Consider the following 23322-nt stretch of genomic DNA (forward strand, 5'->3'; position numbering starts at 1 on the left):
ATAATAGTGGGATCACTCAATGGATAAATCATTCAAAAGAATAGTAACTCAGTTCCCTTTGCTCTTTTCTCACCAAGCACTGTATTAAAACAAGATATGGAATGAATTTTACTGATTGCCCAAACTCATTTTAAAATTCCATTGTTTTAAGTCATTTCATGTAACTCCTATTCTTTTTTTACTGTTTTTTAAATTTTACAAATTTTCCCCCCAATCTTGCTTCCCTCCCGCTACCCCCCACAGAAGGCAGCCTGATAGTCTTTACATCGTATCCAGGCTATATATTGATCAAAATTGAATGTGTTGAGAGAGAAAGCATATCATTAAGGAAAAAAATAAAATATAAGGGATAGCAAAATAAGATGCCTTTTTTTTTAAATTAAAGGTAATAATAGTCTTTGGTCTTTGTTCAAACTCCACAATTCCCTCTTTGGATACAGATGGTATTTTCTATTGCAGATACCCCAACACTGCCCCTGATTGTTGCACTGATGGAATGAACAAGTCCATCAAGATTGATCATCAACCCCATGTTGCTGTAGGGTATACAACAGTTTTTTTTTAATTTTTTAAAAATTTTTTAAAAATTAAAATTTTTTAAAATTGTTTTGTAACTCCTATTCTTAAAAACCTCCATAATAATTCCATAATGAGGGCATGAATTTAAATAGACCAGGAATTCTTTCACTGAAGGAGTTTGGGGTTGTTGGAACCATAACTTTAGGAACTAATGAATAAACATGAGAAATTAGATAATAGAAACTAAAAATAGTGAAAACTTTTGAAATCCTCAAGTTTGAAAACAGTTTCTGCATCCTTGGTCAGTTTTTTTTACCTGAATCCTTCTTTGCATATGGTACATTTTTCTGGATCACCAACACACTTTTTACAGGTTGGATGACATTTAAAGCAATATTTCTGACCTATACAAAAAAAAGAAAACAAAAAAAGGGGTGAGGGATTTGAGGGCAGAAGAGTAGGTAGAGAAGAAAAGAAATAGTAGAAAAGAATGCAAATGGAGTCTGTACAAACAACAGTGTCTAAAAACAAAAAAAAAATTTTTTCCAAGTTTCAAAGCTGGGATAGGAAAACTATTCATAAATTAGTAACTTCCAGAAATAGGAAATATGTATTCAAATGGACTTGGAGTCAAGAAAACCTGGGTTTAAATCTTACCTCAGACACTTACTAGTTGTATGAGCTTGGGCAAAACAATTAAACATTGTGCCTCAATTTTTCTTATCTGTAAAAAGAGGGGATTGGATTCTCAGGTTCCCAAGAGCTTCAAACAGCTCTAATCTATCCCATGGTGGAATAACCTGAGACCATATTAAAAGTTAAAGAAGATGTGAAGTTGAGGAGCATATTGGTCAGTTAGGTAGTACAGTGGATAAAGATCTAGACCTGGAGATAGGAAGACAAGTTCAAATTCTGCCTCAGACACAGTTATATGACCCTAGGAAGTCACTCAATCTCAGATTGTCTCAGTTTCCCTAAGTGTAAAATGGGGATAAGTACAGCATCTATTTTCTCAAGGATGTTGTGAGAATTATTTTATAAATGGTTATTCCCTTTCTTTTCTATCTCACTTTATTTAGGATAAATTAAAATTTTCAAACTTGTAGGACTTGATTTTTCCTTTTCAAAAAAGGGAAAAATTTATTTGTATTCTCAATACATAGAACATAGTAAAAATTTAAGTAACCATTTTTCCATTCATTCCTAATCTACACTGATGGCTCATTGGTTGGTCCATGGATTACACAAAAACTTCAGTTTAGTTTCAGTTCAAGTCTCTTTCCATATATATACATATATATGCACACATACATATATACATATGCATATGTATATACCTGTTATCTTTGGCCGAGGATAAGTAGGGAAAAGTTAGCAAAGGGTTTAGAAGATCCAGAGATGGAGGATAGTTGATGCTTGTCTTTCATTTTCAAAGAAGACCAAGACATCAGGAAGTGATGCCATGACAAGCACATGAATTGGATTTGAGTGGGGGGGGGGGGGTTCTGTGCTAAGTGACCAGCCTCACTTTCTCCTCCAGAGCCATCTGGGTGCAGTGGCTAGATATGTATCAGGATGACTGGAGATGGTCCTGGATGCGAGGCAATCAGTGTTAAGTGATTTGGCCAAGGTCACCCAGTTAGTGAGAGTCAAGTGTCTGAGACCAGATTTGAACTTAGGTCCTCCTGACTTCGGGGATAGTGCTTCACTTACTGCATCATCTCACTGCCCCTCAACAGCTGAGAGTTAATGTAACATTTTTAACTTCTTGTGAACAAACATATATTCTATAAACTTAAAGATGATCACACTTACTTTCATCTGCATAAAAGCTAGCTGGACACTGAGTCACACAGGAATTCAATTCCTGATGGTAGTAAAAGCCACGTCGACAGGAGAGGCACTGATTCTGACTCCTGCCTGTGCAAGTCTCACATCCCCTACTACACCTTCGACACCTCTTGGATATAGAATCACCGAAGTATCCCAAGGGGCAAACATTCACGCATTTTCTGTGAAAGAAGAAGATCCAATAAGTATCCCAATGGCACAGCAAAGGCATTCCAAACTTTAAACACTGGCACACTGTGGTATATATAGAAACATGAAATTCTATTTTAAGGCAAGGGAATTATATGTTTTCAAAAAACTCAACAGCATCAATCAGGGACTAGTTTAATCCTTTAGAAATCAGACACCCATAAATAAATTTTGAAAAACAAATTGTGGTTACATTGGCAAAACACAGTTGGAAGACGATTTTTAAAAATCCATGTAGATGTTTTTGGTATTTTTTTCTTAATTAACTAGAAGTGGTTTCTTGTAAAGGTCATTAAAGATGATTCTTACAATAGAAATTTTCCATTTGATATTCCTTGAATTCACTAGAGAAGGAGACCCTGGAGTTTTATCTCAGAGGTGTTTTTATTGGAGACCTATTATTGGAGTTCTGATTATTGCGCAATTAGGTCAACAGATGATGTGAGCAAGACCAATTTCTGGAAGCAAGTAAGCAGAAGGGATGATCAGTAGTGAAGACTAGGATGGGTCTGCACCTAAATGTAGGCTGTACCTAGTGAGGATACATAGTAGGAAAGAGCAGGATAGAAACTGTAGACAGGAGTGGGAAACAGAAGAGAAAAGGAAAGATACTTATAGGAAGAGACTAATAAGCTCCTTGAGAATTAGTATAGGAGCAGTGTATATTCTAGAGGACAATAACATGTGCTTTGTCTGTGATCCACAGGTCACATTTACCAACCCCAACCTTTCAATTGCTAGGGAAGGAATCTTACCCATTGCTAAGAGAACATAGGTAAACTTTTACATAGTAGTCTTCCCATTGGTATAGTAAGTCTAGTAAAAAGAATCAAATTTTTTGAAGTATAAATTTAATTTCTGAAACTAGAATTCAGAAAAATAAAGAATATAGGCTCTAATCCCTCAAATAAATAATTATTTTCCAATTTATTCAGACAGGATGCTGCAGTAAAGACTACTGCATTTTGGGGCAGATGACCTGAACTTAAATTCTGACTCTACCATTTTATTACCTATGGGGACCTTGAGGCAAGTCCTTAACTCCCTTAGGCATGATTTTCCTTATCTTTAAAATGAAGGACTTGGACTAAATGACCTTTGAGGTCATATAGATCTAGGATCCGGTCTGTATCAGCGGTGTCAAACTCAAATTGAAATGGAACTCTGCAGGCTGGTTTTTTTTTTCATAAAAAGATTAACATATCAATGTTATATTGTATTTTTATTTATTTTGTTAAATATTTTTCAAATTCATTTTAATCTAATTTTGGTCACACTGGAGTTTTATGGGCTGTGTGTTTGAGACTTCTGGTTACAACTCTAATTCTTTCATTCTGTGATAATTTTTAGACTTCAGGTATTTTTTTTTAAATGCCACATTTCCAAAGCAGTTAGCTAATTTCAATTTTGTGGGCTAATTAAAGTACAGAGAATATTAAACCTTATTCACACTCTACATCTGTCATCTTCAGCCTGGGTATTTTCAATTCCAATCTGGGTAATTGAGCTTTTCCTCTTATTATTTAAGCAAAGCAAAATGACAAGCTTTTAGGGTGTGGCCCTATTTCTCCTAGGGCATTTTGGAGAGTTGCTGAACCAGACCCTGTGGAAGCCTAGAAAGTTATTGCATACTTGTTCATGATGATTTGACCATTATGATTCATGATTATTATTATTATTATTGTTTGGATCACCATGATTCATGGTTATTTTGAATTATTTTGAAGTAAGATTACAGGATCTCATATTGTGAGCTGGAAGGGACCTCAGAGGTCATCTGGGCCAATCCCTCATTTTATAAATGAAGACACCTAGGACTAGGGAGATTAAATGACTTACCAAGGTCATACAGCAAAGTTTAGTGTCAGAGATAGAATTTGAATCCATCACTTGAACACTAGAGTCAGTACTACTCAGGATCTACTGTAGGGGGTATGTAAAATTGGACACCAGGAGAATCAATCATTTTCTTAGTCCTACATTGGATTTAAGATTGACTAAAAAAAATCGTTAAAAAGATGTTTTATTCTTTAATGCTCAACCTAAAGAATAAAGAAGACATTTCTCATTCATTACCTGCCAGTTTTGATACTTCCGAGACTATAATGGATACAATTCAAGCACTGGTCTGCTTTTGGTCCATCACACCCTTTGTCTCCACATTCTGGATGACACATACCTTAAAGAAATAAATGTTTTCATTCATTCATAGAGATGATTTTTTTCAATGAAACAACTTCATAAAGAATATATGACCCTGACATCAAAGGTTCATGATGATTAAAAAACTAATTTGGACCCTTTTTAAATACACAGAAACTATTGCACATTGTGACTCTTAATGTTTACATTAAAAGGCAACATTATTAAGTATAGAAACTTTTACAAAGATATTATTAAAAATAAGCCTCAGATTTGGAGCTTGAAGGCCAAATTTGGGGGGTCAATTTTTGTCTGTACTACCTACTGTCCATGAGATTTTAAATAAATTACTTCAATATTAAAAAGCAAAAAGTACAGGAAAGCAACGTAATTCAGAATAAAGTGGGCTGCATTTGGAATCAGAGAACCAAGTTCTGGTAATTACTACCTAAGTAATTACTACTTCGTCAAATGACTTAACCTCTCTAGGCCTGAGTTTTATTATCCATAAAATCAGTTACCTGGATAGCTTCTAAGGCCCTTTCTAGCTCTGAATCTGTGAACTGAGGATCATACTTTAGTTTCAAAAAAACAAGAGATTTTGAATTAGACAATCTTGAAGGTGCCTCTGGTTCTAAATTTTATCCTTTTAAAATAGGAGGTCTCTCTTGTTGTCTTTAGTTGGACCTCAGAGTCCTTTGTTTTATTTTGAGACTCAGTTTAAGAGGGATCAGATGCCCTGAAGAGGGATTATGGGAATATAATCAAAATAATTATGGAATTTAAAAGCTATGAAGAACAATTAAGGATCAAGAATTATTTAATCTGTAAAATAGAAAGTTGAGTGGGTGGGGGAATGGAGAGGTTGACTTAATAACATTATTAAATTGTGTAAAAAGTGTCTTAGTTCAGGGTAAATAATTGCTTTTGTCACTATTAATATCAGAAAAAAGTAAAAAATCTTAAAAGCATGATTGATGATGATGATAATAGCATTTATAGAAGATGTTTAAGGTTTGCAAAATGCTTTACACAGATTAACCATTTGATTCTCACAAAATCCCTGAGAAGGAGCTATTATTAACCCCATTTTATAGCTAAGAATAAGCTTAGTGTAAAAGCTTAAAGCATTATCTAGTTGAGTCCATGACCATCATTTACCAATCACCTACTTTGTCTAAGGCACAAAAGATTTCAAGGAATATAAAGTAAGTATTTGTACTGTTCCCTCAATGACCTAATAGACTAACACTAACAATTAAAATAGCAGTATTAAAGAAAACATATGGTATGGTGGATATAGTACTGGTCTGGGAATCATAAAAGACCTGTGGTCAAGTTTTGCTCCCAGTACATAATATCTGTATGAGCCTGAGCAAGTTATATAATGTCTCAGTGGCCTGGGAAACTCTCTAAGATTTTAAGTTGAAGAATATTTTTCTCATCTGGAGCTCCGAAAGACAACACAAGTCTGGACAGAATGTGTATGTGTGATGTGTGGATATAAGTGTATACACTGCATATATGTATGTATATATATATATATGCATAGAAACAATACACACACTGTGTGTGTGTGTGTGTGTGTGTCTATTTTGTAATTGAGCTGTTTTTCAGTGATGTTCAACTTTTTTATGATCCCAATTGGGGTTTTCATGACAAATATACTGGAGTGGTTTGCCATTTTCTTCTCCAGTTCATTTTACAATGAGGAACTGAGGCAGGATCACACAGCTAGTAAGAGTCTAAGGCTGGATTTGAACTCAAATGAGTCTTTCTGATTCTAAGTCCATTGCTTTATACACTATGCCACCTAGCAGCTATCTCTCTATCTAGGTATCTGTCTATACACACATACATACATACATATAAGAAAAGGGTCACGTAGTAAGGAAAGATAATAGAGCTATAGGAATTCAGAAGGAGAGAACATGGTGGGCTTAGACAATCTGCAAAGTTTTCCTGGAAAAAGTGAGACTTGAGCTGAGTTTTGAAGGATGGAGGGGCAGATTCAGAGAAGCATGGAAGAATGAGAGAATGACATGGGTGAAGGCGTGCAGAGGCAGGAGTGTCCATGGAATGAAAAAAAAAAGCTTTACTGACAGAGAAGGTTGTTAATCACTGGAATGATTTAACAAAGGAGGTTATGAAATTACCTTATAAAAATAAGATGGGGTTTCATTTGTTTGGGACAGTTTGGGTATGGTCTTGCACAGAGGAAGGAGATAGGTGTGCTGGCTTCTCATTTCCTTTGAACCTTGTGATTTTATGAAATATCTGGGGGTTTTAGTGGACTACAAGTTCTAAATGAGGGAACACTGGACATGGTGACCAAGAAAGCTAAGTTGATATTGGGTTACACTAAAAAGGCTTAGTGTCTTGTATGAAGAAGTCAATAGTAGTGGTCAGGGGTCAGATCAGATTGATGGTATTATGAGCATTTTCAGAAAGGATATTAACAAACTGTGGCATTAAGGAGACCAGGATAGTAAGGGGACTGGAAATGATGAAAATGAAAATTAGCCAAAGTAAGTTAGTGATCTTTATCCTGGAGATGAAGAAACTTAGTAGTGACATGTTAGTGTTGACGAGGATCAATATGAGCACAGTGAATTTGGGGGAAACATTTTCTCTCCAGCTAAAGTCACCTTTGAGGTCAAGGAAATAGAACTATTGGATTTATACTTTATTTCTCTCCTTATTGGAAACAACAGGAAGATGCTATTTTAAAAGGATGTCTCTTCTGTCTTAGAGATTTCCTGCCAAAGTGGGGAATTCTGATAACACTAACCACAGAGAAAGGCATTTTGCCACAGAATAAACCTGACCTTTAGCAACTACTGTGTCCCCTAAGCTTGCACACATCCCTCAATTTTTTTCTGGGGCAGAATGTTGCTGAATGGCTAAATACTCCAAGAAAGACCAAAACATTATAAAAATCTGATCTGCAACCTCAAAAACTAAAGCTGCCTTTTGGGGAGCAGTTTTCCTTGGTGCACCAAAAAAATGTCTCTTTCCATTTGGTACTCATTTTACTGGACCTTAGGTAATTTGGACAATAAGCTATCTTCTGGTATCTGAAGGGGCAGCATAATAAAAGCTAGTCTTGTTATCTTAGACTCTTGAGGCTAAATCAGAAGGAATAGTTAGTGGTTTGCTATGAGACAAAATTTGGCATGATATAAGGAAAATCTTCTTAACAACAACATCTATCAAAAAACAGAATGAGCTAATTAAAAGAGGTAATTGGATGGCAACTTCTTAGAGAGTATGTAATGGGGATAAACTGTTCAGGTATGGGTTGGGTCCTTTTATACTTTCAGATTCTGTTCATTGTCACAATATTGATTAATTTTCCACAGGCAACAAAGCCATGTAGAATGCTATAGCACTGAATTTTTCCTAATTAGTTCCAAGAGTCAGTCATTTGGAAAGAATAATTCAGACTTCCATTCAAAAATTATCCTTTGAGAGTTGTTTCAGCCATATCCAACTTTTTGAGACCCCATTTGGGGTTTTCTTGGCAATGATAGAGTGTTACCCAGCCTTTAAAGTCACCTCCTCCATGAGCTTTCCTTGATCCCTTCCATTAATAGACATTTTCCCCCTCAATCCCTACACAGTACTATTTTGTATTTGTATTTGAATATAGCTAGCTCAGGTAGAGTCTTATTCCCCTAATAGTCCTTGAGCTTATCTTTTATTTTCCTAGGACTTAGCACAAGGCTCTGCATGTAGTAGGTGCTTAATAAATACTGCTGTTCTTATTACCGTTGGCACCCTGGACATTGTCTCAAAATTTTATATTATTGGAATTATGAGCAACCAGAGAGAAGAGATCAATTATCCTCTGAAAAATTCTAACAACTGTTTCATCTTCCACTCCATGAGTGGAGCAGAGATTATAATCAGTTTTAAACTTATAGAAACACTTAGACTATATCACTTTCCATAGATGACATAAAATTCTCTTCTCTTTATGATTTGACAAAGCTGTAGGCTGTTAGCTTACCAGTTATAGTCCTTCAGTCAGTTCTGATAGGATTTTTTTCCTACCCTCATATCTTATTCGAAGCGTGTGTATATATATATATATACACACACACACACACACACACACACACACATACATATCGGACTCATAAGATTCCTAGGGGGTATGAAGAGAAACTAAATAGTACATTATTAAGGTCTTTGAGCTTTTAGGAGGGAAAATACTCTATAAATGCAAACTATTATTTTTAGCTGTTAGGGGAGAAGTTAGTACAGACACAGAAAGGAGGCAGAAATTTCCCAGGGGAACGTGAGAAAAGAAAAATGTCCCCGTTTTATCCAGCCAATAATGAACTGTTTTTCCTTGGAAAACAAAGTCCTTATTTTTTACATCATCTTTAAAAAGTTTCCAGATCTTGATGTACTACACATGTATATTTTCTCACTTTCCCTTAAGATTTAACATTGTTGATTTTCCACATTTTTCATCATGAGTCCTTTCCTTCCTAAATTCCCTAAACCTTTTTTCTCTTTATAACATTTTTGTCCCTGGAGAAATCTCTATATGTTGTTATTCTTCCCATCCTCTGCTCATATTCCCTCCCCCCAGCCTTTACAATCAAGGTTTTCAGTTGAGATAGGTAGACATTTTATATTATCTTTAATTCTTCCTGAAATTTCCAATGCTGATCATTTATTTGACTTCCCCCTCCTTAACTTTTATGCAGTTTCAGATTGTCTTGGGACTGATTCTAATTTCGCCCACTATAAAAGATTTTATTCTTTACTTGTTCAATATCACTTTGAGCCAATTTGTGCTGTTATCATTTGAAAATGCCTTTAATTCAAATCTCTGTTTCATTGTGCAATTGTTCCCAATTTGTGGGTGGATTGGAAAACACATTTGCTTAGATTACTGAGCTCATTCTATGCATTCTTTGGCCATTTGTCTGCATTTTTCAGCATCATAGACCATCATTGCTGCAACAATATTGACAGGGATGAGAAACAGCCATATTCTGGGTCTGCTTCTCCATGAAAACCTTCACTTACAGTGCTAAGGGAATGACTGTGTCTGATAAAAATGAACTCTTTCCTAAATTTTAACTGGGACAGAGAGTTGGGAGGAAATGAAGAAGGGAGGGAGCTAGACACAAATTCTCTAATACCCACAAATGAAATGTCTATTACATGGGGGTCAAAGAACAAATTTTAGGGTATAAGAGAGAACATCACAGAGAAAAGTCTTAAAAATTCTGCTTAAGGTTTGGGTTTACACTCAAGGAGAAAGAGAGGAGTTACGGTAATTTTGTCAGCATACATAACTAAACTGGATAGCTCAGGTTAAAAAACAAAATTTGCTCTGAAGCCTGAGGATATTTGAAAAATGCTTGTTAACTAAATTAGAGTAAGGCTCTATTCACTGAATGAAAACAATTCACCTCCTTCACAAACTCTCCCAAGATAAAAAGCACCTGGCTCTGGTTACCCCCATAGATCATCAAGTCCTTAAACATTTGTTTATCTTTCTTTGTTGAGTTTCTGTAATTGGTTGAGTGTGTAAGGACATTTGTCATTTGTGTTCTAGTTTGTATTCACTTATGCTTATCTTTTTTTTTCCTTCATTAGTTTGAAAGTTCCTCAAAAATCCACCTTCTTTTGTACCTTCCCCCAAAACTTATTTATAATGCTTTCTATACTATGGCATCTTAATAATGTTGCTGACTGGTTAACTGATCTTTTTTTTCCTTCTGGGCTATGTGGAGGCAGTTGATATCAAAAAGCATCTTGGTAGTTCCTCATCATTCTGTAAATAGATTTTGCTTTTATCCTTTATCAAAGTTAGCTGCCTAATTAGAGGTTTGAGATAATTATAATGATGCCTCTCAACCTTCACATAACAATAAAATATTTTCCATGAAAACTGGTCCCCATTCAAAGAAGTTTAGCTGCTGAAGAACTAGAAGTACTTCACTAAATGTCAGTCCAAGATAGGAATTCTCAAGGAAGGTATTATAATGCAGATAAGATAGCGTATGTAAATTTGAAGTCAGAAGTAAATTTTTTTTTGGGAAAAAAAACATTCATTAGTAATTATTTATTCTTGCCATATCTTATAAACCACAGAGAAAGAACCTACAGTCGACCAGGACATACATAATGTAATGCTGTTTTAAAGGAACAGTAGGTGAAACTTTAAAATTGAATGAACAGTAATTTATGATTGATGGGTATCAGTTGAAATCAGAACACATTAAGTGAATCATTCACAGAATTTTGAATTATCCACTTTGTTATTTTTCGGAAATATATTACATAATTTAAATATCAACATGCCTAAATATCTTCCATAATTTATCGAGTCATAATATTTATATAAGGAAAAATCTGCAAAATCAGGACAACCCCATTTTTTTATTTTGGTGAAGTCTCAAAGGCAGAGGGCATATATAATTAATTCCATTAAATGAAAATGTGTTGCTCAAGATTTTAATACATCATGATATTTTTATTTGTATTATTCAAGTTTTAGTTTATGTGCTGCTGATCTGTATCTGGCCACTGGACCCAGATGATGCTGGAGGAGAAAATGATGCTGGTGACTTTGCACAGCATCCCCTAACTTAAATTCAACTCACTTGCGTGTCTTGACATCACTTATCTGTTGTCATAATCTTCAAGAACAAAGGACAAAACAACAATTGTATCCATTACCTATCTACTATCACTAGATTTAAGACTGTGATTAAATGTTAGAAACTGAAATCTTCTCATCAAAGTGTGAATTCCCTCTCCCCCTCATAAACTAGTCATACAGCTGACTTCCAAACTGATTAGTTCTGGCATCAATATGGCAGTTTAAATCAGGGATGCAAACAAATCTAAACAGTGCTAAAAATATTTTTACTATTGTGACTGCAGAACAAGAAAGCATTTTCTATAACATTCTGTAAAATGTTTATAAGTCTTTCCTTGAACGGCATCAATATCTGTCAACTTGATCCTTCCAGGGCTCACAAGCAATCTTTTACTTGCCCTTATATAAGGCTATGGCTGAATCCAATATCATCTTGCTTCTTTCATTATTCTTCTGTCTTAACAAAAACTTTCTTATGGGAATATGTATATGTCTTCACTGAGGTTTTAAGGGTTGATTCATTTAGAAAGTGAAAGACAGTCAATAAGCATTTATTATATGCTTTCTATGTGCTAAGCACAATACTAAAAGCTGGGTATAAGATCCTAAAAACAACACAGTTCCTACCTACAGGGAACTCTCATTCTAATTGGGGAGATATGTAAACTACTAAGTATATACAAGATACTTTGACAGTTCATGGTTACCTTGAAGGAAAGCCACTAAAGGGCATTAAAGGACACATATGGGAAAGGAATGTCAACTTAAAAATAAAAATAGGACCCTTGGAAGGAAAGAGGACAACAATGAATACCCTATAAGGCTATTGTATCTCAGGTTCCCCATCTGGAAAAGGCTGGAAAGTACTTACTTGTTTGTAGAATACTTACTTGTCTGTAAAATATTAGGAGAGCCTTGGATGGAAGGAGCTGTGTAAGTGCAAATTGTCATTATTATTATTTCCAAGAAAAAAGAAGGTAAAATTATACCCCCTACCCCTTAACAGGAATAGCTCCCATATTTTAAACTACAATCACTTAAAATCACTTTCCTCTTTAAGCCTTTACCTGTATAATCTTCCTCATCTTCTGTGGCCTCTACTTGTTTATGAAACAATGCAGCTTTGGATGGTTCAAGTTCTGGTGTTGAAATTTCCAGCATCCTTGACCGAGACTGATGGGAGCTAAATGTATTGTAAGGGTGCTCAGCTGTCCCATATAAAACAAGACTCCATTCTTTCAACTTCCCTGAAAAACAGAAAAAAAAAAATCATTGTCCATATACTCAGGAAGCACAACTTCTGGCTTCAACATTGTTCATTTTCTTTAAATTGCAACTTGCTTTCTAGCTGGTCGTGCAAGTCCTTCATGAATCTTAAAGCATTAATAATAATAACAATAAAGGATGATGTAAATTATTCTCTATCACCACTTTCTCCCAGAACAGCCAATATAAATAATGGCCCCTCAAATCTGAACTTACTGCATTGAAGCTGCTATAAAGGTCTGACATTGAACTTCTCAACAGATAGCAATGGTTATAAAAATATATGTGAGAAAAATAATTTAAAAGTATGTGATTTTCTGAATGCCTTTTTATGTGGCTCACCATTGACTATTTAGTCATTTCCAAGAAATATAAGTTTGAAATAGAACCATGTTAATGGGAGAAACATTGAACACAAAAGCTCTCAGCAGAATTAATTTTTATTCATTTGTCATGAATCTTCATTTACTTTCTATTCCTTAGGATCAAATTAAAGATACATTTCAAAATAGCTAAGGAAAAATCTCAGTGTTTCAACTTTTAAGTGATAAACTGTGATTAAGTTAGTATAATAACTATGCAAAGAGAACCATGGGGTTTTATAAACTATAATTTCAGACATATGCATTTCTATACTTTAGAAATGTCTCCCAAAACACTTGAGTGAAATAAGTTGGTCCTAAGATATCCCTAAAATTAGATTCTTATTTTCAGCTATGGTTTCAGTGTGACAAACAAAGGAAACCTCCCCAGGGTTCAGGATTTAGCTCTGTGATTTGGGTATACATTTTTTTTTCCCAAGACTATTACCCAAAGTAGTACCATTGCCACAAAATAAACAAGACATTAAAAAGCATCAGCCCCAGGAAGTTTTCTGATTTGATTCAATTTGAAAAAAAAAAAAAGCAAACCCTGTAAACTTTATGGAAGATTGTTGGTGGGAGAAGATAGTAGGTTAAAAACAAATTTTGTTCTGTTAAATAGGTAAAAGAAATCTGTTCAAGATAAGAAATAGCTATCACAAAAGCAAAATTTAGTGTTAGAAATGACTAATACAGGGGTGGCTAGGTGGCGCAGTGGATAGAGCACCAGCCCTGGAAGTCGGGAGTACCTGAGTTCAAATCCCAACTGAGACACTTAATAATTACCTAGCTGTGTGGGGCATGCCACTTAACCCCACTGACTTGCAAAAAACAAAAAAACCAAACCTAAAAAAATTGACTAATTCAGAGGGGGTTAAGCATAATTGAATCACAGCAATCACTAGGAGAAAGGATATTTACATTCTATTTGAGCTATGGTGAGAGAAGATTGTATGGAAGAAAAGCAGGAGAAAAAATTCTGGGGTAGAGTTGGAAGTTATTTTTTTTTAATTGTGAGGAAGGTCAGAGATTGAAATTGAGTGGGAAAAATTTGGAAGAACTAAATATGAGAGAGCATTATGCTTTTGAAACGAAAAACAATTCAAGTAAAACAATGGAATGTGAGTAGGGTAAAAATATGAAGGAACAAACGACATGAGAAGCTAATGAGACAAAACTTTGAAAAGTCCAGAAATGAACATCTCACAATTACTTTATACAAAGTAGTTTTCCCCTGGGGAGCTAGGAAGGATCCCCAGGAAGGATGATAAAGGACTGAAGATCTCATTTAAGCAGTAATGGAGGTTAAAAATTTGCATTAAATATGTGATTTTTATATTTCTGTCATGACTATGACTATCCATGCTAAAAGCACGTATGTATCTTTCTCCTGAAAGAAATAGTAAAGGAGACTTGAAAAATAGCTTTCTACTTTCTTAAGTTATCAGGAAGAAGGAAATGATTCTTTAAAAAAAAACAGCTTTAAGTGAAAGCCAATGTAGCACAAGTTTGGGACTACAATCATACATCCCATTTGAATGGACATATTGGGTCCTTAGAGCAAGGTTACTAACCCCTCTCAGGGTTCGAGGGGAACCTCACACTGAAAGATTAGGGATAATGCTCTAGTATAATAGCATAGAAGTTTTCACAACTGTGTCCCCCCAAATGGCTGTTCATTGATATTAGTCAGACAATTAGCCTTTTGAAAAGAATATTTACTGTTTGTATTTAAGAAAATGTATATAATTCCTTCCCTTCAAACCAAGGATATGGTCTCCCACAAGAACAAACAGACTCTAGGAGGAATTGAGCTCAAACTTAGACAAAGATGGTAACTCATAACCCCAAAAAATCCTTCTGTTGAAAGTAGTTTTCTTTTTCATGGAGTCCCCACAAGGTTCCTTAGCTATGGTGCATCTTTCTGCTTGATTCCTTGTAGAGCCTTGAAGCTAGCTTGGAGCCTTTTCTCCATGTGTCTTAGTTTATCTTAAATCTTGATACAAACACAGTCACCAGCTATTTTCAGCAACACTGATAGGATATCCATAGGAAGTTCAAGTCTCCTGAATTTTTCAAAGTTGTCATATAGGCCTACAAATTCCTCTGGTTTGGGGGAGAGGTTGGAGAAGATAAAGATTCTTCTTCCCAAACTGATTCCTCAGGTTCATGACTAGAAGAATTTTCACTTCTGAGCTGTCCAGGTATTGCATCCTGGGCTCCAAACTTGCTTGCTTTTTTTATCTGAAACCATTAGGGCATGACTGAATCTCTAACAAATTCCAATAAACTTTCTGTGTTTCATTTCATTTCAGCAAGTGGATTTCCCTCCTTCTAAATTGATTAATTAGCTTCATGCTTTCAATTGAATGTATTTTATTGACAGATTCAGCAGAGGTGTTCTTATCTGATAAAGATATCAGGGTGTAACATTTTCTGGATTACTTTAAGTGGAGTAAAGGTAATGATTAAACAAAGAAAAATTGAAAAACTGAGAGGAAAAACTGTGTGAGGAAGCTGAGGTATTTAAAAAAAGACAAAGGAGAAAGGGATCAGTGAATGACTGGAGTAAAAGAACAGAGGGACTTCTTGAAGTGCAGGGAGCTACACCTTCTTAGGGAAAAAAGCAGTTACCTTCCATTGAAAAATAATGTAGCTCCAAAGTGCTATCAAGTGAGAAATCATTCAATAAAAGTTGGGAAATAAGAGAAAAATAGTGGCTGTTGATTCCTTGCAAAGGGGTATTGAGGAAGCTATTTGTTGACTTTACAACAATACAGAGAGATCTGTTGTCTTCTTGGGGCATGTATTCAAGACATGACAGATAACTTCCCAAGTATTGTCAAAATCAATGAACTACTATTGATTTATTGTGATTAATATGTATATATATATAACACACTCATATATATATATATAACACACACTCATATATATATATATATATTTATATATACGCACACACACACGTAATCTAGAAACTAAGAAGGAATTGAGAAAGCATTGTCATAGATTATAATGTCTTGGTAAAGAAACTAAAGCTAGAAGGGAATCAGGTGGCATATTTTCATCACTATAGCCTATTGAAACAAAGTAGGCAGAAGAGAAAGACAGTTTGAGAAATGACCCATTGGTTAAGAAAATAGTACCTGAGACTGGGATTTAGATTTCAATACTATTTCTGTTTTTAAAACATTTTAGAAATTACATTATCCTTAATGAGAGCTGATAATGTACTTTCTCAGAGTCTAGGAAAGAGACTTTAAAATGTAAAAGAAAGGAGAGGGATATCATTTCCTTCCTTTATACATAAAACAAATGTCAAAAACAGAATGATTATCATAGCTAACATTCATATAATATTTTAATATGATAATTATCAGTATTAATATTTAATATCCTAATTAATATATTTATGTAATAATCAGTGATTCAATGCTCACAATATACATGAAGTAGATTCTAGTATTATCTTTAATTACAAAAGAGGATATTAAGTGATATATTGAGTGAGTTGTCCAGAGAGTCTCACTAATAAGAGTCTGAGGCTGAATTAAATTCAGGTCTTCCTAACTAGCACATAATATGGTGTTATTCCACCTAGGTTGTTTTTTTTTTTAATAACTGTAATGGAAGAAGAACAGTAGAGACATTTAAAAATTTATAGGAGAGAAAAATTCATGGGGGACGTTAAGTAAAACTATGAGATAAGATGCTTATGCACAAATGTGCAAAGTAGATATCAAATAAGATGAACTAGAGAAACAAATTAAAGAGGTAAATTTGACTTCATATGTCTGAAAGTCATGATGTAATTAATAGGTCTGTGGCTGAAATAGGATTCTGGAGAGTTAAGCAATATTAAAAGGACATATAAAAGGTAAAAGGGGAAGTGGAATAGCAATATAGAGTTATATCTTCCACATTGTGAGGATTAGAGGTGCAGAGCCCCCATGAGCTGGAAAATCTGCATAAAATTTTTGATCTTCTATATAGCAGGAGTCTGAATTATGATATTAAAAGATAAAATATGTTAATATTATACAATACTATACATATATTTAATACATTTCTAAGTTTCTAAATTTTTTCCTAAGTCATCTGCTAGTCTTCATGTGGTTGTCTGTAACAATTCCCATTTAATTTCTTGTGCTGCCCATAATATATTGAAACCACAATGGGGAAAGTTGTGATGTGAAAGGGATACCTATATTTTAAGAAAATATACTAATGTAATATGAAATGTAATGTAAAAAGAAATAAAGGTGGAGAAGCTTAGTAGAAATATGGATAAATTTCAGTAGGGGCAGAAGAGACATTATTACTGAAATATTTGACAGATCCCTGGACAGAAAAAAGAAATAGAGGAGAAATTCATGAAAAAGATCACAAACATGGTATGAAATAGAAATAGGGAAGGTTCCAATTATCTTGATATATATTGGATCTTTTGATATGACAAAATCATAACAGTTAATAATTTCTCAGATTGCCTTATTTATAATTTAATCCTTCAAAAGGTCACTGAACCACCAAGGGGAATGTACAGTATGTGAACCATAGTCTAGTGAGCTTGACTTCAATTTCTAGCAAAATGGGTAATGAAAAGCTAGTGGAAATGAGAATGAAGCAGCATGGCCTTACTAAGAATAGGTTATGCCAGACAACCCCATTCCATTTTCTGCCAGCATTCTTAAACTGGTAGATCTAGATTTTTAGATAAGCATTTGACAAAATTGCTCATGTGCAAAAGATTGGCAATATTTAGGTCAGATTACAGGTGGGTTCAGAATTAGTAGAATGGTCTGATGCAAATCATTAATGGTTCAGTGACACCATGGAATCATGTCTCCAGGGATCTATGCTAGTTCTATGGTATTTAACATGTTTATTGTTGACTTGGATAAAGGCATTGTCTACATCTTTATCAAATTTGTAGAAAGCACAAAGCTGGAAGGAATAGTGAACAGAATCAAGTTCCAAAAACATTTTGATAACTTAGAACATTGGGCTGATTCAAATACAATGAAGTTTAATAGGGAAAGTAAGATGTTTTTATAGTTTTTTTTAAAAAAATCTATATTGCAAATACATTGCTAGATAGTTCATCTAATAAGATTTTAGAGACAGAAAATGCAATGTGAGTCAATAATATGACAGTCAAAAAATCTAATTCAATCTTAGCCTGTATTAAGAGGGTCATCATCTCTAGGACAATGGAATTAATTGTACCACTCTTCTCTGGCCTGGAGGGGGCCACATATAAAGGAATGAGTCCAGCTTAGGCACCTTATTTTAAGAAGTACACTGATAAGTTTAAGGGCATACAAATGACAACAAAAAGAATAATAAAGGACAGTGAGATCATGTTTCAGGAGGATTCATTTAGCTGAAAGAAGACTTAAAGGAAGATATGATATGGTTAATAGTTTGTCTTCAAGTCTTTTGACAGACTGGTATGTATGGAAGACAGATTAGGTTAATTCTTCTTAGACTTAAAAGACAGAACTAGAAGTTTGGAATGGATATTACCCATAGGCAGATTTAGACTTGAGGTAAAGATTAACTATTTAATATTAGAGCTACTCAAAAGTGAAATGAATTACCTAAGGAAGTAGTGGGTTCTCTCTCTCTGAAAACTTTCAAAGACTGAATTACTATTTGTCAGGTATGTGGTAGATTAGGATTCTTATTTAGGTGTGCACTAGTTGGATTTTGAAGTCCCTTCCATTAGTCAATCAATAAATATTTATTAAGTGCTTATTATGTGTCATATCTCCACCATGCTAAGTGGTGGGGATACAAAAGATAGTCCCTGCCTTCAAGATTACAATCTAAAATGAGAAATAACAAACTAAATACTTGCTTTGAGATTCACTGAAATAATTGTCTATTTTTATAAGCTTCCTCAAAAATGACATTGACTTTTCTTTTCTTTTCTTTTTTTTTAGGTTTTTTGCAAGGCAATGGGGTTAAGTGGTTTGCCCAAGGTCACACAGCTAGATAACTATTAAGTGAAAAATGACATTTACCTTTAGTTGGGTTTTACCAATAGCCATTATTAAGAAAATAGGAGGGGAGCAACTAGGTGGCATGGACAGAGCACGGGCCCTGGAGTCAGGTGGACCTGAGTTCAAATGTGACCTTAGACACTTAATCATTATCTATCTGTGTGACCTTGGGTAAGTCACCTAGCCCCACTTGCAAAAACAAAAAAAAATAGAAAAGTTTAGGCTGAATGTCTACCTTAGACAACTTCTTTCTTTCCTCCTAAATTGATATCAAGCAGAATTTATTTCACACCTACTTCAGAAATGTTCATATGAGATTGCCTACTTAATTAGATGGGAACAAGCAATACCTTATCCATGGTCATACAACTAGTATCAGAGATGGGATGTGAATAGACTTTTTTGGCTAGGTTTTTTTGCTTTATATTTCAACACCCTATTCATTATACCATATTGTCTCTTCATTGAGCCTAAAGCATTATTTTTTACATGTTGACTCCCCTTACCCCTAATTTTCTAACTACTCAAAATAAACGGTTGCATAGGATATAAAATGAAAGGGTCCTCAGTGATTTCTAATCTAATCTTTTTTTTTTAACAAATGAAGAAGCTGACACCCAAAGAGGACAAGTGACTTGTTTAAAGTCACACAGGTAGTAAGGTAGTAATTAGTAGAATTTGAATTCAATTTTCCTAATGTCAAATCCACTCTACTCCAAAATATTTTGTTACTGCTTCTTCCAAATTGTTCCGTGTGTGTATAAAAGCACAGTAATCATTTTTTGGTTAAGTTAAAAACAAGTCAGAGAATATGGTCTAATAAAATAAAATTCAGGGGTGGAGCCAAGATGACGGCAGGAGAACAGTCTTTTCCAAGAGCTCTCTCCAAAATAATCCAAAAACCTTAAAATTATGACTCTAAACTTTTGAGAGACAGAACCCACAGAAAGATATAGTGAAGCAATTCTCCAGAGCAAGGTAACCTGGAAGATCATGGAAAGGTTCTGTTCCACAGGGTTGGAGGGGCAGCAGTGCAGCCAGAATCATTGCAGAGTGAAGGAGTTCCAGTTTTCACAGTCCACGAGGTGCCTAGGTCCCTGGGAGTGCTGGTTCCTGGTAGGAGAAGCAGTTTCCTGACCTGCCAACCCAGGGAACACCAAGCACAACTTGGGGACCCTCTGCCAGAGTGAGTAGGAGCCAGTGGGGTCCTCAGTGCAGCTGCAGCCATCAGCATAGCTCAGATCCCAGGAAACAAAAGCAGGCCTGCAGAGCAGCCCAGCAGCTGCTTCCAGAATACCCGGCCCACAGAATATAAGGGAGTGGGGGAAGATTGTCAAGGTCTCTTCTCTATCTCTGGAACAGGACTTTAGGGCTTTGTTTATATTCAGACCCTGGTCACAATCTGGGCCCCATACTACCATAGCTGAGCAGGGACCTTCCTCACAGCTTCAGGGCAGAGGGGTGAGCTTGTGGTCATTTACAGGCCAGGAGAGCAGTCAGAGCCTCTCATAAGACTTTGAAGGAACTGAAGTCCTTGAGGGAGTATCCCAATAATACTCAAAAAGCTCAGGAAGCACCCCAAACCAGGCACAGGCTGGGGAAATGAGTAAATAGAAAAAAAGGACTTGACCATAGACAATTACTTTGGTCCCTTGGAGGATCAAAACACATATTCAGAAGATGACAAAGTCCATGCTTCTATATCCAAAGTCTCCAAGAAATATAGAAATTGGGCTCAGGCTATGACAGAGCTCAAAAAAGATTGTGAAAATCAAGTAAGTGAGGTAGAGGAAAAATTGGGAAGAAAAATGAGAGAGATGCAGGAAAAACATGAAAACCAAGTTAGTAGTTAGTCAAGGAGATACAAAAAAAATGGTGAAGAAAACAACATGTTAAAAACCAGTTTAGGTCAAATGGAAAAAGCAGTCCAAAAAGTTAATGAGAAGAAGAATACCTTAAAAAAGCAGAAGTGGCCAGATGGAAAAGGAGATAAGAAAGTTCTCTGAAGAAAACAACTCCTTCAAATGTAGGTTGGAGCTTAAAGGAACTTAATGACTTTGTGAGAAATCAAGAGACAATAAAACAAGACCCAAAGAATGAAAAACTGGAAGAAAACATGAAATATCTCTTTGAAAAAAAAATGACCTGGAGAACAGATCCAGAAGAGACGATTTAAAAATTATCGGGCTACTTGAAAGTCATGATCAGGAAAAGAGCCTTGACCTCATTTTAAAAAGAATTTCTACAGGAAAACTGCCCTGATGTCCTAGAAGCAGAGGGCAGAATCCACTGATCTCCTCATGAAAGGGATCCAAGAAAAATAACCCCCAGGAATATTATAGCTGAATTCCAGAACTCTCAAGTCAAAGAGAAAATATTACAAGCAGCCAGAATGAAACAATTCAAATATCTTGAAGCTATAGTCAGGTTTACACAGGACTTAGCAGCAACCACAGTAATGACTCATAGGGCTTGAAAGATAATATTCTGGAAGGCAAAAGAGCTTGGAATGAAGCCAAGAATCCTATTCAGTAAAATTGAACATCCTCTTCCAGGTGGAAAAAGATGGACATTCAATGAAATAGGGGAATTTCAAATGTTCCTGTTGAAACAACCAGAGCTGAACAGAAGGTTTGATCTTCAAGTACAGGACTCAGATGAAGTATAGAAAGAGTGGACAAGAAGGGTAAATTATGAGGGATTTAATGATGATCAATTGCGTGTATTCCTGCATGGGAAGATGATACTGATAATACTCATATGAACCTTCTCATTATAAGAGAAGTTAGAAGGAGCACATATAGACAAGGCGCAGGAGGAAGCTGAATTTGAAGATATAATATATTGTAAAAATGGAGTTAATGGGTGAAAAGGAAATGTACTGGGAGAAAGAGAAAGGAGAGGTAGAATAGAACAAGATCTTTCATGTAAAAGAATCATGAAATAGTTTTTGCAATGTTATGGGGGATGGGGAGAAGGGGAATGAGGAAGCCTTCATTCTCATCAGAAATGGCTCAGAAAGGAAACAACATACATACTTACTAGGGCATAGAAATCTAGAAGGAAAAGGAGAGAAAGGGGATTGGAGAAAGGGGACAGGGGGAGAGGAGGGCGGGGATGTAGGTGATAGAGGAGAGGGTAGATCATGGGAAAGGATAATCAGATATAACACACTTTTTTTTTAGCTTTTGCAAGGTGGTGGGATTGAGTGGCATGTCTGGGCCCAAGGGGCTGGGTGATTGCTGGATCTCTGGGGTAGATCTAGGATTGGGGCCTCCTGACCTCAGGATGCTCTGTCCACTGTGCCACTGGGCTGCCCCACAGCTCACTTTTGAAAAGGGACAAAGTGAAAAGAGAGAGAAAATATAATAAATGGTAGTGAGGAGGAATGGATGGAGGGAATCACAATCAGCAATAGCCACAATGGAAAAATATGGAAGTAACTTTTCTGATGGACTTATGATAAAGAATGTGATCCACCTCAGAGACAGAGCTGAGACTAAAGCACATTTTTTTTCTCTTTCACTTTATTTCTCATGAGATTTTTTATTTTTTGGGGGGGAGGGGGATTATGTTTACTCTTACAAGACTATTTTCATAATGTGTAAATAAAAATGTAAATAAAAAACAAAAATAAGAATAAATAAAGAAAAACAAAAAAATTAAAAAAGAGTTTGTGGGAGAATTAATAAATGGTCAAAGGAAATGAATATGTTGGTTTCAGATGAAGAAAATAAAGCTATCTATGGTCATATAAAAAAAAGAAAACTGGGCAGCTAGGTGGCACAGTGAATAGCGCACTGGCCTTGGAGTAAGGAGTACCTGGGTTCAAATCCGACCTCAAACACTTAATAATTACCTAGCCATGTGGCCTTGGGCAAGCCACTTAACCCCATTGCCTTGAAAAAATCTAAAAAAAAAATCAAATTCAATTTGCAAAATTTTATTTAAAAAAAACCCATTTTTTTCTCCTCAAGATTGGGATGAGGCTGGACTATCCAGGATATATGGTTGCTACATATAAGGCATTCTAAGCTAGTATGCTTTATGCTTCTCTAATACAATGACTTAACTCCCCCCCCCCCAATTTTACAGTTACAGGACAAAAAAGAACCTTGATATACAAAAGGTACTGATATCTAAAATCTCACTTTGACAACTTTCAGCAAAATGAATTTTTTATAGATTCTAATAGTGTTGGATTAGTAAATACCCTAAGATTATCTATTTCTAAGTTTCACAATTTCTAAGTCAGAAAATAACAGACAGTTCATCCCACTCTTTTTCTTCCACTTTATGTTTTATTCAGTCTGCATCACCATTCTGGGCCTAACATTCTTCATGAAAGAGA

General features: G+C 35.3%; 1 protein-coding gene across 4 annotated transcripts in view; it reads right to left on the reverse strand.

The window, feature by feature from the left end:
• PCSK6 (proprotein convertase subtilisin/kexin type 6) overlaps positions 1–23322 on the reverse strand; it is a 280328-nt gene that overhangs the window by 34358 nt on the left and 222648 nt on the right. For 2 of the 4 annotated variants that reach the window (XM_074234240.1, XM_074234238.1), the window contains 5 exons: positions 12400–12579; positions 12223–12261; positions 4636–4738; positions 2335–2531; positions 836–923 (listed from right to left, as the gene is read on the reverse strand). In XM_074234240.1, coding sequence (XP_074090341.1) covers positions 836–923; positions 2335–2531; positions 4636–4738; positions 12223–12261; positions 12400–12579 — 607 coding nt within the window. The remainder of the gene's footprint in view (positions 1–835; positions 924–2334; positions 2532–4635; positions 4739–12222; positions 12262–12399; positions 12580–23322) is intronic. The other 2 variants (XM_074234241.1, XM_074234239.1) reach the window with 1 other exon arrangement.

The sequence above is a fragment of the Macrotis lagotis genome, chromosome 4 (genome assembly GCF_037893015.1).
Source record: "Macrotis lagotis isolate mMagLag1 chromosome 4, bilby.v1.9.chrom.fasta, whole genome shotgun sequence".
Taxonomy (NCBI): domain Eukaryota; kingdom Metazoa; phylum Chordata; class Mammalia; order Peramelemorphia; family Peramelidae; genus Macrotis; species Macrotis lagotis.